This window comes from Anguilla anguilla, chromosome 6, assembly GCF_013347855.1.
Source record: "Anguilla anguilla isolate fAngAng1 chromosome 6, fAngAng1.pri, whole genome shotgun sequence".
Lineage (NCBI taxonomy): Eukaryota > Metazoa > Chordata > Actinopteri > Anguilliformes > Anguillidae > Anguilla > Anguilla anguilla.
The window spans coordinates 4,363,087-4,374,805 of NC_049206.1; the positions used below are offsets into that span (position 1 = coordinate 4,363,087).

At 48.6% G+C, this 11,719-nt stretch overlaps 2 protein-coding genes across 2 annotated transcripts in view; both read left to right on the top strand.

The window, feature by feature from the left end:
- Positions 1-72: 72 nt before the first annotated feature.
- Positions 73-5,029, top strand: yju2 (YJU2 splicing factor homolog). Its single transcript, XM_035420771.1, has 8 exons — positions 73-195; positions 634-734; positions 859-1,003; positions 1,266-1,400; positions 2,148-2,329; positions 2,828-2,981; positions 3,598-3,775; positions 4,385-5,029. The coding sequence occupies exons 1-8, from the start codon at positions 172-174 to the stop codon at positions 4,513-4,515; spliced, it is 1,050 nt and encodes a 349-aa protein (XP_035276662.1). The 5' UTR covers positions 73-171; the 3' UTR covers positions 4,516-5,029.
- A 1,721-nt stretch (positions 5,030-6,750) lies between these two features.
- The window catches only part of LOC118229563 (SH2 domain-containing adapter protein D-like), a 13,235-nt gene continuing 8,266 nt past the window's right edge, over positions 6,751-11,719 (top strand). Inside the window, exon 1 of the mRNA XM_035421621.1 lies at positions 6,751-8,156. Coding sequence (XP_035277512.1) covers positions 7,839-8,156 — 318 coding nt within the window. The 5' untranslated portion in view covers positions 6,751-7,838. The remainder of the gene's footprint in view (positions 8,157-11,719) is intronic.

The following is an 11,719-nucleotide window of genomic DNA, read 5'->3' on the forward strand; positions in this document are numbered from 1 at the left end:
CTCTTTTGACCAATGAGCGTTTGGGAAATGTGGGCGGAATCAGCACTTCACCGGATGTTGGTATTTCTTACAGGAAGTGCCATGTTAGAGTCGTTTCGTTAGCTGTTAGCGACTTTCTGTGGACAAGTTACTGGTTTCAATTTCCGTGTAGATTTACTACTATTTGAAGTCATGTCGGAAAGAAAGGTTTTAAACGTAAGTATCGACTTAGTGGTGTGTTTAACCATTTGTTAAATTGGGTGGTTACGTTTCTTTTCCAACAATTCTTAGTCTGCATTCAGCAAGCTAACTAACTGTCCCTGTAGATACACATGTTAGCTAGCTGGCTAACGCTGATCAGTATACAAATAACAATCGGTTATGAACAAACTAATAGAAATGATGAGATTTTATGTTTCCGTCTATGTGTAAATATCAGCTAGTTTGCGAGATGATGTTAAAAAATTAAGTTGACTCATCGTAAACGTAAATAGACCTGTGTAAATAGAAGTGTATCTAGCATTGGTTGAGGAACTCTGTACTAAATATACGTTAGAACGTAATAGTGTTGTTCGCTAGCTAGTTTGTAATGTTGTTATTGATCAATGAGTATACTTAATGACTGTGTTTTCTCTATTTTTAAATTAATTTTAGAAATACTACCCGCCGGATTTTGATCCATCTAAAATTCCCAAACTCAAATTACCAAAAGATCGTCAGTATGTTGTGCGGTTGATGGCACCGTTCAATATGAGGTAGGAGTAAGCTCATAGACTTCTGCTTGCATTCGTATAAAAATAAAAACACAGTTCCCACGTGGACGAAATGAGCAGTGATAAACGCACATTGTTGTGCGTGATCTGAATTGTTTTCCGGCAGGTGTAAGACCTGCGGCGAGTACATCTACAAAGGGAAGAAGTTCAATGCCCGAAAGGAGACGGTCCAGAACGAGCTCTACATGGGTCTGCCCATCTTCCGCTTCTACATCAAGTGCACGCGCTGCCTGGCCGAGATCACGTTCAAGGTAGCTGAGAAAGTCGGACTGGGCCCTGGTGCTCTCTCTTCCAATTCACCTGTCTGATGTTGGCTGGAAAGTCCTTGGGACAGAGAACCAGAGAAAAAGATTCATCTTCTTTTATTTGATAGCCACAGCCGGAACTTTGTGGTGCAAGACAACATGGTGATGTCATCACCATAGACTTCCGTGTTGAAAAATGCCTGGCGGTCCGTCTTTCGTCCTGGTGAAGGAGCGGCAGGACTGATGTGCGTCTCTCTTCCCCCTCCAGACCGATCCGGAGAACACAGACTACGCCATGGAGCACGGAGCCACCCGCAACTTCCAGGCGGAGAAGCTGCTCGAGGAAGAGGAGAAGAAGGTGCAGAGAGACAGGGAGGAGGAAGAGCTGAACAACCCCATGAAGGTAGGGGGGTGGGGTCGGGGTGCCCTGTTTTTTTTTTTTTTTTAAAAAGAGCTGTGTGGGCTTTGGGCCGCTGGGTTGCTCATCCTGTTAGACCGCTGTTGCACTGTGTGGATTGCATCTAGATTGATTATGGCTGGGACCCCCTTGCATGGGGACGCGTAATTGGCTGTGGCGTTGCTTAATGAAGGAGGGATTCAGTTGCCAGGGCAACCGTGTCTCAGTACTCACTGGGGATATTCTTAAAATCAAAGTTGAAAGTTACAAGCCATAATAACGACAACTGCAACCTCCAGGATGATAATGACTTAAGACTGGGCTGTCCAATCCTGTTCCTGGAGATCTACCGCCCTGTAGGCTTTCACTCCAACCCTAACATAGCACACCTCATTCAACAGGTAGAGATCTTGTTGAGCTGCTAATTAGTAGAATCAGGTACACCAAATTAGGGTTGCAACTAAAACCTATAGGACTGTGGATCCTATGGAACAGGGTTGAGCAGCCCTGGTATAAGGGGACCTGCATTTGTTCCCTTGAACAGGGTGCTTACTGTGAAATCCCTCAGTAAATATCCAGCTGTATAAATGGGTTATATGTTAAGAGTCACTGTAGATGAGAGCGTCAGCTAAGTGCCTTTTGGGTAGAGAGGGGTGGCTACAGGTGAGTGTGCTGCCCCCCTGCTGATAGACTGCAATAATGCAGGATTTTAAAAAAAAACGCTCACAAGTGTGGGTTTCCGTCTCTGACCAGGTTCTGGAGAACCGGACCCGCGACTCCAAGCTGGAGATGGAGGTCCTGGAGAACCTGCAGGAGCTGAAGGAGCTGAACCAGCGCCAGGCCCAGGTGGACTTCGAGGGCATGCTCTGCCGACACAAGCACCTGGAGGAGCAGGAGAGGAGGAGGCAGGAGGAGGAGGACGAGAGGGAGACCAGGTGTGTGTGGGGGGAGGGTTCAGCTCGGGAGGCGTAGGAGTTGCCTGATGGGCATCGTGATTGGTCAGATGAGATTGGGAGAGATGAGGGGGGATGAGGGGCTGGCCAATGAGGTGCAGGCGTCACCTGATGGGAGTTATGATTGGGTGATGGAAGTTGGATGTGTGAGGAGGAAAGAGCTGGGTTTTCAGTTTTGGTTTGTTCTACTTCTCCCCCATTTTTAAATTGTTAACCATATTCTTCTATTTGGCAGGAAGAGTGAGAGCAAGAGTAAGAATTGCTATGTACTAGCACATGTACTTGTTACACATGGCACGTAAGACTTTAAACTGAAACTTCCCTCTCTCTCCCTTTCCCTCCCTTTCTCTCTGTCTCCCTCCCTCCCCCACCCCTCCCTCTCTCTGTCTCTCTCTCCCCTTCTCTCTCCTCCTTTCTCCTTCTCTCTCCCTCCCCCTCTCTCTCTCTCCCTCCACACTTCCTCCCCCCCCCCCCTCTCAGGGACATGCTGGAGAGAGCTCTGGTGAAGAGGCTGAGGGACTCGGACTCAGACTCTGATCAGGAGAGAGAGGACGGGAGGGAGGGAAACGCGCAGAAGTGCACCTCAGAAAAGCCCACAGACATCCTGACCACGGACAGACCCACGGACGCCAAGGTACTGACCACAGGGGTGCAGACAGACAGACAGATAGACACGCAAGATAAGACCTGCCAGTCACCCCCAGAAGGTACACATAGTGCAGTTTTAACAGCTTATCAGTTTTAAAAAACTGGTTTCTTCAAAAAGTAGAGCTGGATGAGGACTCGGTGTCTGTTTAAACAAGACCAGGTCAAAACCTAGTATAAAGCTGGGCCGGCCGACCAATGGTGTAACTTCATAACTCGGCTGACCGATGGTGTAACTTCATCACTCACTCAGTCACTCAGTCACTCAGTCACTCAGTTACAGACATTCACGTTTGTAGGGCTGGCCCAGCCATAAAAAATTAACATAAACCAAAAATGGGAAATTAAATGTTGTTTTCGTGGCAACTAACAATACCAACACCAAGCTGGCGTATTTTGTGTACATATATTTGGGTTCTCTTTAGGATTTTTTGCCAGAGTGGTGCTGAGGTGTCTCAGATGATGCTGCAGCTGATGTTATCACTTTTAGGGAGGCTGAAGGGAAGCCGTACGAGCTGGTGCAGCACCACTGTTACACGATTTGTGTATAAATATTTTGTAATATTTCTTTCTGTCTCGCCCTCCCTCTCTCCCTCCCTCCCCAGGCCAGTGGGCCCCCACCTCCAGGGGGGGTGAAGCGAGCCCGGGTGGAGACCTGGGAGAGGAGCGTAGGAGGACTGGGCGGGGGAGCCCTGGGATCCCTGGTGGTGAGGAAAAAACCAGGAATCTCGGCCCCAAAACCTGAACTGGCAGCTCCGCCTCCAGCCCGGCCTGTCCAATCAGGTGAGAGCCTTACTAGTGATGTTATTCAAAATGGCAGAGTAAAAAAGAATAACATAGCCACTTATTGTTGCTAAGAGGCCAATGCCTTAGTCCCCATTGCGCTTGTAAGCCCCCTGTCTGCGCAGAACAAGCAGGCCACAGCCAGTAATATACATGTGAGTGTACTTGTATAACTAACATAAATGAGAGCGTGTTGTAGTAGCAGTGTTCAGCTCTGACAGCATTGAAGGGTTCACTGTAAAGTCAGTACTGTGGGTGCAGTACAGATGAGAAGTCACCAGGGGGCAGTGTGTACCATTCTGAAGAATTTATGCCGTATTTACGGTTGGAAAGGCTGAACTTCTTGAGTTTATGGTGTGGAAAAGTGGGATTGAGAGTTATTTTGGGTGCTATAAATGATTCACAAAGACCAGTAGACTATTAAGAGTTATATTTGGTAAATGTTTTCTCCCCATTATTACAAATGGAAAAGACATTTACAAAAATTATGGATTTGTTGGTTTAATTCATCTGCTAATTTCCCACTTATATAGTAATGAAAATAAGAAATGATTCAAGTTGCTGTTTTTAAAATTTTAATTTTAAATCAAGCCTTTTCTTCTTCTTCAGAGGTCAGTGTTCCAAAGGCCACGTCGTCCAGTGTCACAGCACAGGCTTCCAGCAGCCAGCCAATCGCGGCGCAGAACGGCTCATCGCTGAGCTTGCTGGGAGCCTACTCTGACAGCGATGACAGTGAATGAGAGAAGGAGGGAAACGTTCTCGCGTGTTTTCGTGTGCAGCCAAAGCTGTGTTCATCTCTCTACATGGTTTCTTTTTCCCCTGACCTGGGCCCAGTCTCTCTCTCTCTCTCGCTCTCTCTCTCTCTCTCTCTCTCGCTCGCTCGCTCTCACTAGATTTCTAGACCAGGGACGAGCGTGAGCGAGTCAGCGTCTCATCGGGACGTGTCCCAGATATTTAAGGGGGAACGTCACCCTGTATTCGGTTTTGGTGATGGAGGTCATCACGGTGGAAGAACTGATGTTTTTGATGTAGGTTACACCAATTACTGTGAGTAACTCTAAACTGAGCAAATTAGGATTATTAGTTCCCCCTTTAACAAGGCTTTCTTTGCGGAAGAAAGCGAGAGATTTGTGAGTGGTGTGCACAGTGGATGCGCGTTTGTAAAACTTTACTGTAATCCCTTTTGAAAATAAAAAAATAATAAGAGGTGATAAAGAATGAATGAAACATTCCCTCTAAGGAATTGTAAAAAAAGAAGAAAAAAAAAGAAATATGGGTGTGTGTGCTTTGAAAAAATGTTTTTATGTCCTTTTTAAATGGGAAAAATAAAGAAATTTCTTGATTTATTTTACCGTTTTCTGGTGAGTCTTCTGCAATTTGCAAATGAGAGTTTAGCCTTTTTAGCGGATGCTAACGGGCCAAGCGGATGGGGAAAGTGCATTCCACGCGGTTAGCGCGCGCCGCGGGAGCTGGAGAAGCGCTAAATTAATTTGGCGCGTTGTGGGCTGACGGAGGGGAGCCGACGGTACGGTGGGCGTGAGGCAGGGTGGCTGGGGTGCAACGGCTCATTTGGGAATGTGACAGAGTTGATCGTAGACGGGGCGGCGGAATGGCTCCTTTGGGAGCGGGGTGTGGGCTGTCAGGAGTGGAGTACAGAGTCGATCGCAGACATGGGGGGGGGGTTATTGCTGCTAAAGAGGTCCTACCATTTACTAGATACAATGGTTCACATACGTTTTCCAGCATGAACTGTGAATGTTTAGACAACGTGTTCAATAAAAATATGAAAAGTGCAATTACGTGTGTTCATAGTTTAAGCAGAAAGCGTTTGTCTGTTATTGTGACTTAAATGAAAATCAGACCACAGTGTGAAACACGTGTTCAGTGTGAATTTGATCTAAAACTTTAAATAGAAACATTTTTCACCTCCTGTAGTTTCTGTGAGTGATAAACTTGCTAATTAGAGAATTCACTGGGAGTGGATAAGGAAAAAAACCCGCGCGCTGCACAGAGACAAGCCAACGCGTTTAAAAATAAAAGACCGCGAGCCTAAGTAAGCTGGCAATACCAACCGACTTGAATACGCGCCATGCAACTGCACTTGAAAGGAAACATCAAGTTGTCCCCATTATAATTTGGTTGGTAACTGCAGCGGTTGATTATTGAGGGATTTTGGAAATATTTATTTATATATTTTACTTCTGGAGAACAATGTGTTTCGTCCTTACTAGACATTACAAAGCAAAAGGTGTAGCGAATCAAATTCGTGTGTGTTCATTTCAACAGTTACTCTCCAATTAAACAGAACTAAATCTATTTGCCTAAATGTAATTTTACTCAGCTTGCAAGCCGTCTGCGGGATTAAACGTCGGCAAATAAAAAAAGGAAAAAGGTTTGGAAAGCCATACGTCACCCCCTTCCCCTTTAAGCGGTTGGTCCTCTCCTGCACATTTTCGCTTTCTACCATCAGTCGTTTCCTGGCGGAACTATGAACGGCCGTCAGCCGCGGCAGTCCCGAAGTTGATTGTTTTTCCTATTTCCTATCTAAAGTCTGCCGGAAAAAAACCACAGTACAGTCTGTGGGAGGTTGCCCTGTATTTTGTCACGTTTTCGTTGAGAGGATGACAATTTGAAGAGGAGAAAGGATCGCTTCGTCTCTGTACTACTAGCCTGCGCTGTAGCATACTACTGGTAAATCACAGACTGTTGTGGATACGTTGGTACCTTGTGCCCAAGGATACGAACTTGCTGTAATCACATGGATATGACTGCTAATTTCGGTATGAGTTTCCCGAGTCGCGCTTATTTTAATCTCAGATACCGATAATGGACTAGTCTGCACTTCGCTGTCATATTTGTTGCCTAACCGTGACGGAAAGATCACTGGCTCGAGTGAGGTGATCTTTGATTGCTAACGTCAGATAAATGGTAGTCCGCCGTCTGTGCAGCAAGCATTGAATTTTTTTTTCTTTCTTTCAAAGCCTATTTTGTTGGTGTTCGAATGAGAAATCTACTTAGAAAGGATTTTAGTGCACTGCCTACGTACTTCTGATTTCACTTTCACTGTTATTTTCTGGACTTCGTCCTTAAGCTGGTTGTAGCCTATTTATGAAAACTGACGTCGTGTGTAATCGGGTTTTACTTTAAAAGACACTGAGAAAGAGAGAGAGAGAGATAGATTCTCTTTTCTTTTTTTCGAATACTTTTCTGTCTGACCTGAAACTTTGTGTGAATTGCGCAGCTGTAGGCTAAATTGGCAACTGCAGATACAGAAACTTAATCGCCAACAGCCCCTACATGTAATCCATCCGCCCCTGGGAGATCTTTAAAATCGGCCTTAGTCCAATTAGCTCGCGACCACAAGCAGAAATAAAACCAACTGGATTTTTTTATTTATTAATTTATTTTTTACTTAATGGTTTCATTTTGCTTTGTTTTGCCGTCCTGCGCATGCCAAATTTTAAATGTTGTGCGATGTTTTGAAATATAAAAACTCACAAGGTGTCAAGGGGACACTTGACTTTTCCCAAAGCAGAATCGAAAAGCAGTGGTCTCTTTTTCATTTTAACTTTGAAGCATTCAACATATTTTGACACCTGTCTTGTTCAGAAAGGCTGCCTTCTTGCTCCGGTTTTCTCCTTTAAAAAAGTTTTAAAAAAGAGACTATTTTGACAGTAGTTCCCAGGCTCAGTCTTGGCAGCTATTGTTCCCTGGAGCCGCCACGCGCAGATCGATGCCAGCTGTCACTGCTCGCTTTGGAACAGCAGATCTCGTGCCCTCGTGACTACCCGCGTGCGCGTGGGAGCGGTGCACTCGAGAGGATAATTCCGCTGGGTGTAAGGCCCATTGGCGAAACCCGGAGGTACGACTGTCAACTCCGAGTGTGCTTAGTTTACGGACTTCTAATATAAGCTTTTGCGTAAATTGCACGCTTATTTCTGGTCACACCTAGACATTTATCCTAGCTGGTGTCGCCAGGGAGCACCTACATTAGACTACCCAATATTTTTTTGAAAGTATCTAAGGGCAACAAGCTACACTTCATGTGTTTTTAAGTAGACCCATGGCCAAGTGGCTGAAAGATTATCTGAGTTTCGGAAGCCGGCGAGCACCCCCTCAACCACCCAAACCGGACTACACCGAGAGCGAGATACTCAAAGCGTACCGCATTCAGAAGAGCTTGGACTTCGAAGATCCGTATGAGAACTCGGAGAATCGGAACGGCTCCGTGATGTCGGACGTGACGTTTGGCTCGCCGCTCAAGTCCGGCATTCTGGACCTGAAGTCGCCCAAACATCGGCTCATCAAAGTGGAGTCTCAGGATTTGGGACGCAATAAAATCCTCCTCAGCTCGGTGGTGTCCTTTGAGGAAACGGACCCCGTAAGTCTTCCGTGCTACGCCCCCTCCCCTTCCACACAAACACACACACACACAGCGCTGTTTTACCATCAACATGTGGGGATTATTTACAACGATTTTATGTTGGCCTATTTTACATTCTGTTATGTGACCTACATTGCTTACTGTACTTGGACTTAATGATGTAAAACATGGATATTTCCCCCGTCTTTTTAAAGCATAAACACACACACACACACACACATTTTACAAGTTTAGAGACCCTGGATTGGTCCACATGTCTTCCTGTTACTGTAAATGTTTCATCGTTGTAGTTCTCTGTGGGGGTGAGTCTGGGGGACGTAGTTTGAGAGCAGCAGCCTGCATCACCTTATTGCATACACCACTTCCAGTCAGTCAAGGGTGGCCGAAAACACTCCTGATTTATGCCTGTTCTTTTTAGATTATGCACAGGAAGTACATTTGATGGACACTAGGGGGATGGGGGAGGGGGGGGGGGTCACCACACCTATAAAGTGAAAATATGTTACAAGAATTAACTTGTGCTGTGTAACTGTAAAAAACGAATTAGTGTTCCACTGAAGTGAGTCACGTTTGAAGCGGCCGCCCCCCCCCCCCCATCCCCATTTGTGAGCTCTTCCCAAATGTATTGGCTTGAGTTCCCACCCTTCCATCTGACTGAGAAAGAAAGGTGGGGAGGGGGGGAGGGGGGAGGGGGGTGGGGTTGGGGTTGAACCCTAACAGGCCGGTACGATTAGCGAGGTCATTACACCGCCTCGAGAGCATCAGCATCCTGTTAATTAGGCAGGACACACTCAAGACTAGTGTCTCAGTGTCTGCTCATCTTCACTCCTCTAGGCCTGACGGTCAAAAGCTGTCAGGGGCGAGGGGCGAGGGGCGGGGGGGGGGGGGGGGGGGGGTAGAGGGTGGATAGCAGGGGAGTGGGTTGGGCGGGGCGGGGGGTAGTGAGAGTCTCTTGACAGCTGTTTATGGGCGGAGCCTCTGTGTTGCCTAATTAATAATGAGGGCCGTTGTGACTCGCCCCGCGGTGCGGTCGCGGAGAGAGAGCTCGGCCGCGGGCGAAGTGTGTCACGGCTCGGGTCTTCCGTAAGAGAGAACCGCAGCAGCCGGGCTCCTTAAATCGTCCTTCTTATCGGTGCGGGGGTTATTTGGCGTGCGCCGTTCTCTGGAGTGGTGTGGAGGGCGTGAGAAGCGGCTTTCCTTATCGCCGTTTGGCCGGCGCTCCGGGTACGCCGGCCGGTCTCTGTGCTCAGAGCACCTCGTGCGGTCCTTGTGCCGACACGCCTGTGTTCAGCCCCAACGCCTGTGCTCAGTCCCAACGCCTGTGTTCAGTCCTAATGCCTGTGTTCAGTCCTAACGCTTGTGTTCAGTCCTAATGCCTGTATTCAGTCCTAACGCTTGTGCTCAGTCCTCACGCCTGTGCTCAGTCCCAAAGCCTGTGCTCAGTCCTAACACCAATGTTCAGCCCTAACACCTGTGCTCAGTCCCAATGCCTGTGCTTAGTCCCAACGCCTGTGCTCAGTCCTAACACCAATGTTCAGTCCCAAAACCAGTGTTCAGTCCCAACGCCTGTGCTCAGTCCCAACGCCTGTGCTCAGTCCCAACACCAGTGCTCAGTCCCAGTGCCTGTGCTCAGTCCCAACACCTGTGCTCAGCCCCAACGCCTGTGCTCAGTCCTAACGCTAAGCACGGCGCTCTGTATCTGAAAGGGGGGTGCTGCGGGGTTCTGGGCCGTGGTCCTGAGCGAGGGGAGCGTGTGTGTCGGCCGTCATACGCAGTGAAAGCCCACGCGTGTGAAACCGCAGCTCAGCACGTCGATGGAGCCCCCCGTCGCTCCAGTATAAAAATGCGGATCTGATAATTGCGCAGCAGTCAAACGTGTAATTGCATGCATGCAGGCTCGCAGATCGACACGCGCGCACACAGACACACACACACACACTCTCACCCACACACACACACACACACACACACTCTCATCCACACGCTCTCACCCACATGCGCACACACACACACTCTCACCCACACGCACACAGACACAAACACACACTCACACACACGCACACAAGCGCACACACTCACACTCACACACACGCAGTTGGCACAGAGTGCAGCTGCTGAAGGGCTTCGGCTTGCTGTTGACAGTGCTGTAGACGGTGTTGAAGGCTGGAATCACTGCATGACTGCACTTTTTTTTAGAACTCGCCTTCCTGATCCCACACACTAATACTGTGTGTATACTCACATTTTACACACACACACACACACACACACACACACACACACACACACACACACACACATACACAACCACACTCATGGAGCTGGCTTCCTTTCAGCCCAATGGCCTGGAAACACAGACAAAAGCCAGACATGCGGAGAGGTATGAATATTCAGCAGCTAGTCAGACCCATGCATGCATGCACGCACGCACGCAGAGACGTTCATATAGGAATTCAATGCGCATTCTCTGTCTAATACGCACTGGCATTTTCCCCCAGGAAAATGTGGGTAGTGGAAAGTAGGGATAGTCTCCTCTTCTCCTTTTTATATTCAGTTCTCGCTCTCTCTCCCCCCTCTTTCTTCTCTCTCCTCTCTCTCTCTCCCTCCCTCCTCCTCTCCCCCCCCCCCCCCCGAAGGTGTGTGGAATGTGATGAGTAAGTTAATGAGTCAGGTCGGTGGGGGGGTGGTGGTGGGGGGGGGGGCTCTTGGTTTGAAGCTGGCCTCAGGCCGGATCATTGGCTCACAGAGCGCTCGTTGGTCTTCAGGCCGTAAAAGCGCTCTGCTCCGGACGTTCAAGGTCCCCATCGCACGCGTCTCTGCGCGGGGGCAGGGCATGGCCAGCAGGGCGGCGCTCCTCTCCGTCCTTTAGTTTCCCTTAACGAGTCTGACGTGGCCTGGCGGGAATGTGGTGCTCCCGGGGTAGGGCGGGGTGGGGTGGGGCAGGGCAGGGTGGGGCAGGGCAGGGCAGAACATGCGGGGCAATTAGCGGCTTGTGGGTAATTTGTTGCAGAATCGCCGGGGGTGCTGATGGGGGCGGGGGTGTGTGCAGGGGATGTGCCTGCCTGTGGGTTCTTGTTCTTATGCTGCAGGTGATTGATTGTATTAGCAGAGTTTTTTTTGTTTGGGAGGGGTTGGGGTGGGGGGGTTGTGGTAGTTACGGATGCTGACTGACACACCCATGAATACAGGTGGGTACAGGTAAGAATGACTGCCTCTCAGTCTGCCCTCAGTTCTGTCAGAGCAGCCAGAAAAACTGCGATTTTACCTGCTTTTTACCTGATTTTTACCTGATTTTACCTGCTTTTTACCTGATTTTTACCTGATTTTTACCTGATTTTACCTGCCCTTACCTGCTGCTTTTACCTGGCCTCTGGGCTAATGAAGCAGAGCTGTAAATGTTCAGTGTGTTCCCTGAAGGGAGGGAGTGTGGGAGGGAGAGGGAAAGTGAGAGAGGGAGCGAGGGAGGGAGGGGGAGTGGGAGAGAGGAAGAGAGGGAGGGAGAGAGGGAGGATGCATGTGCGTGCTGATGCGAATGTGCAGAGTGCGAGTGCGAGTGCGAG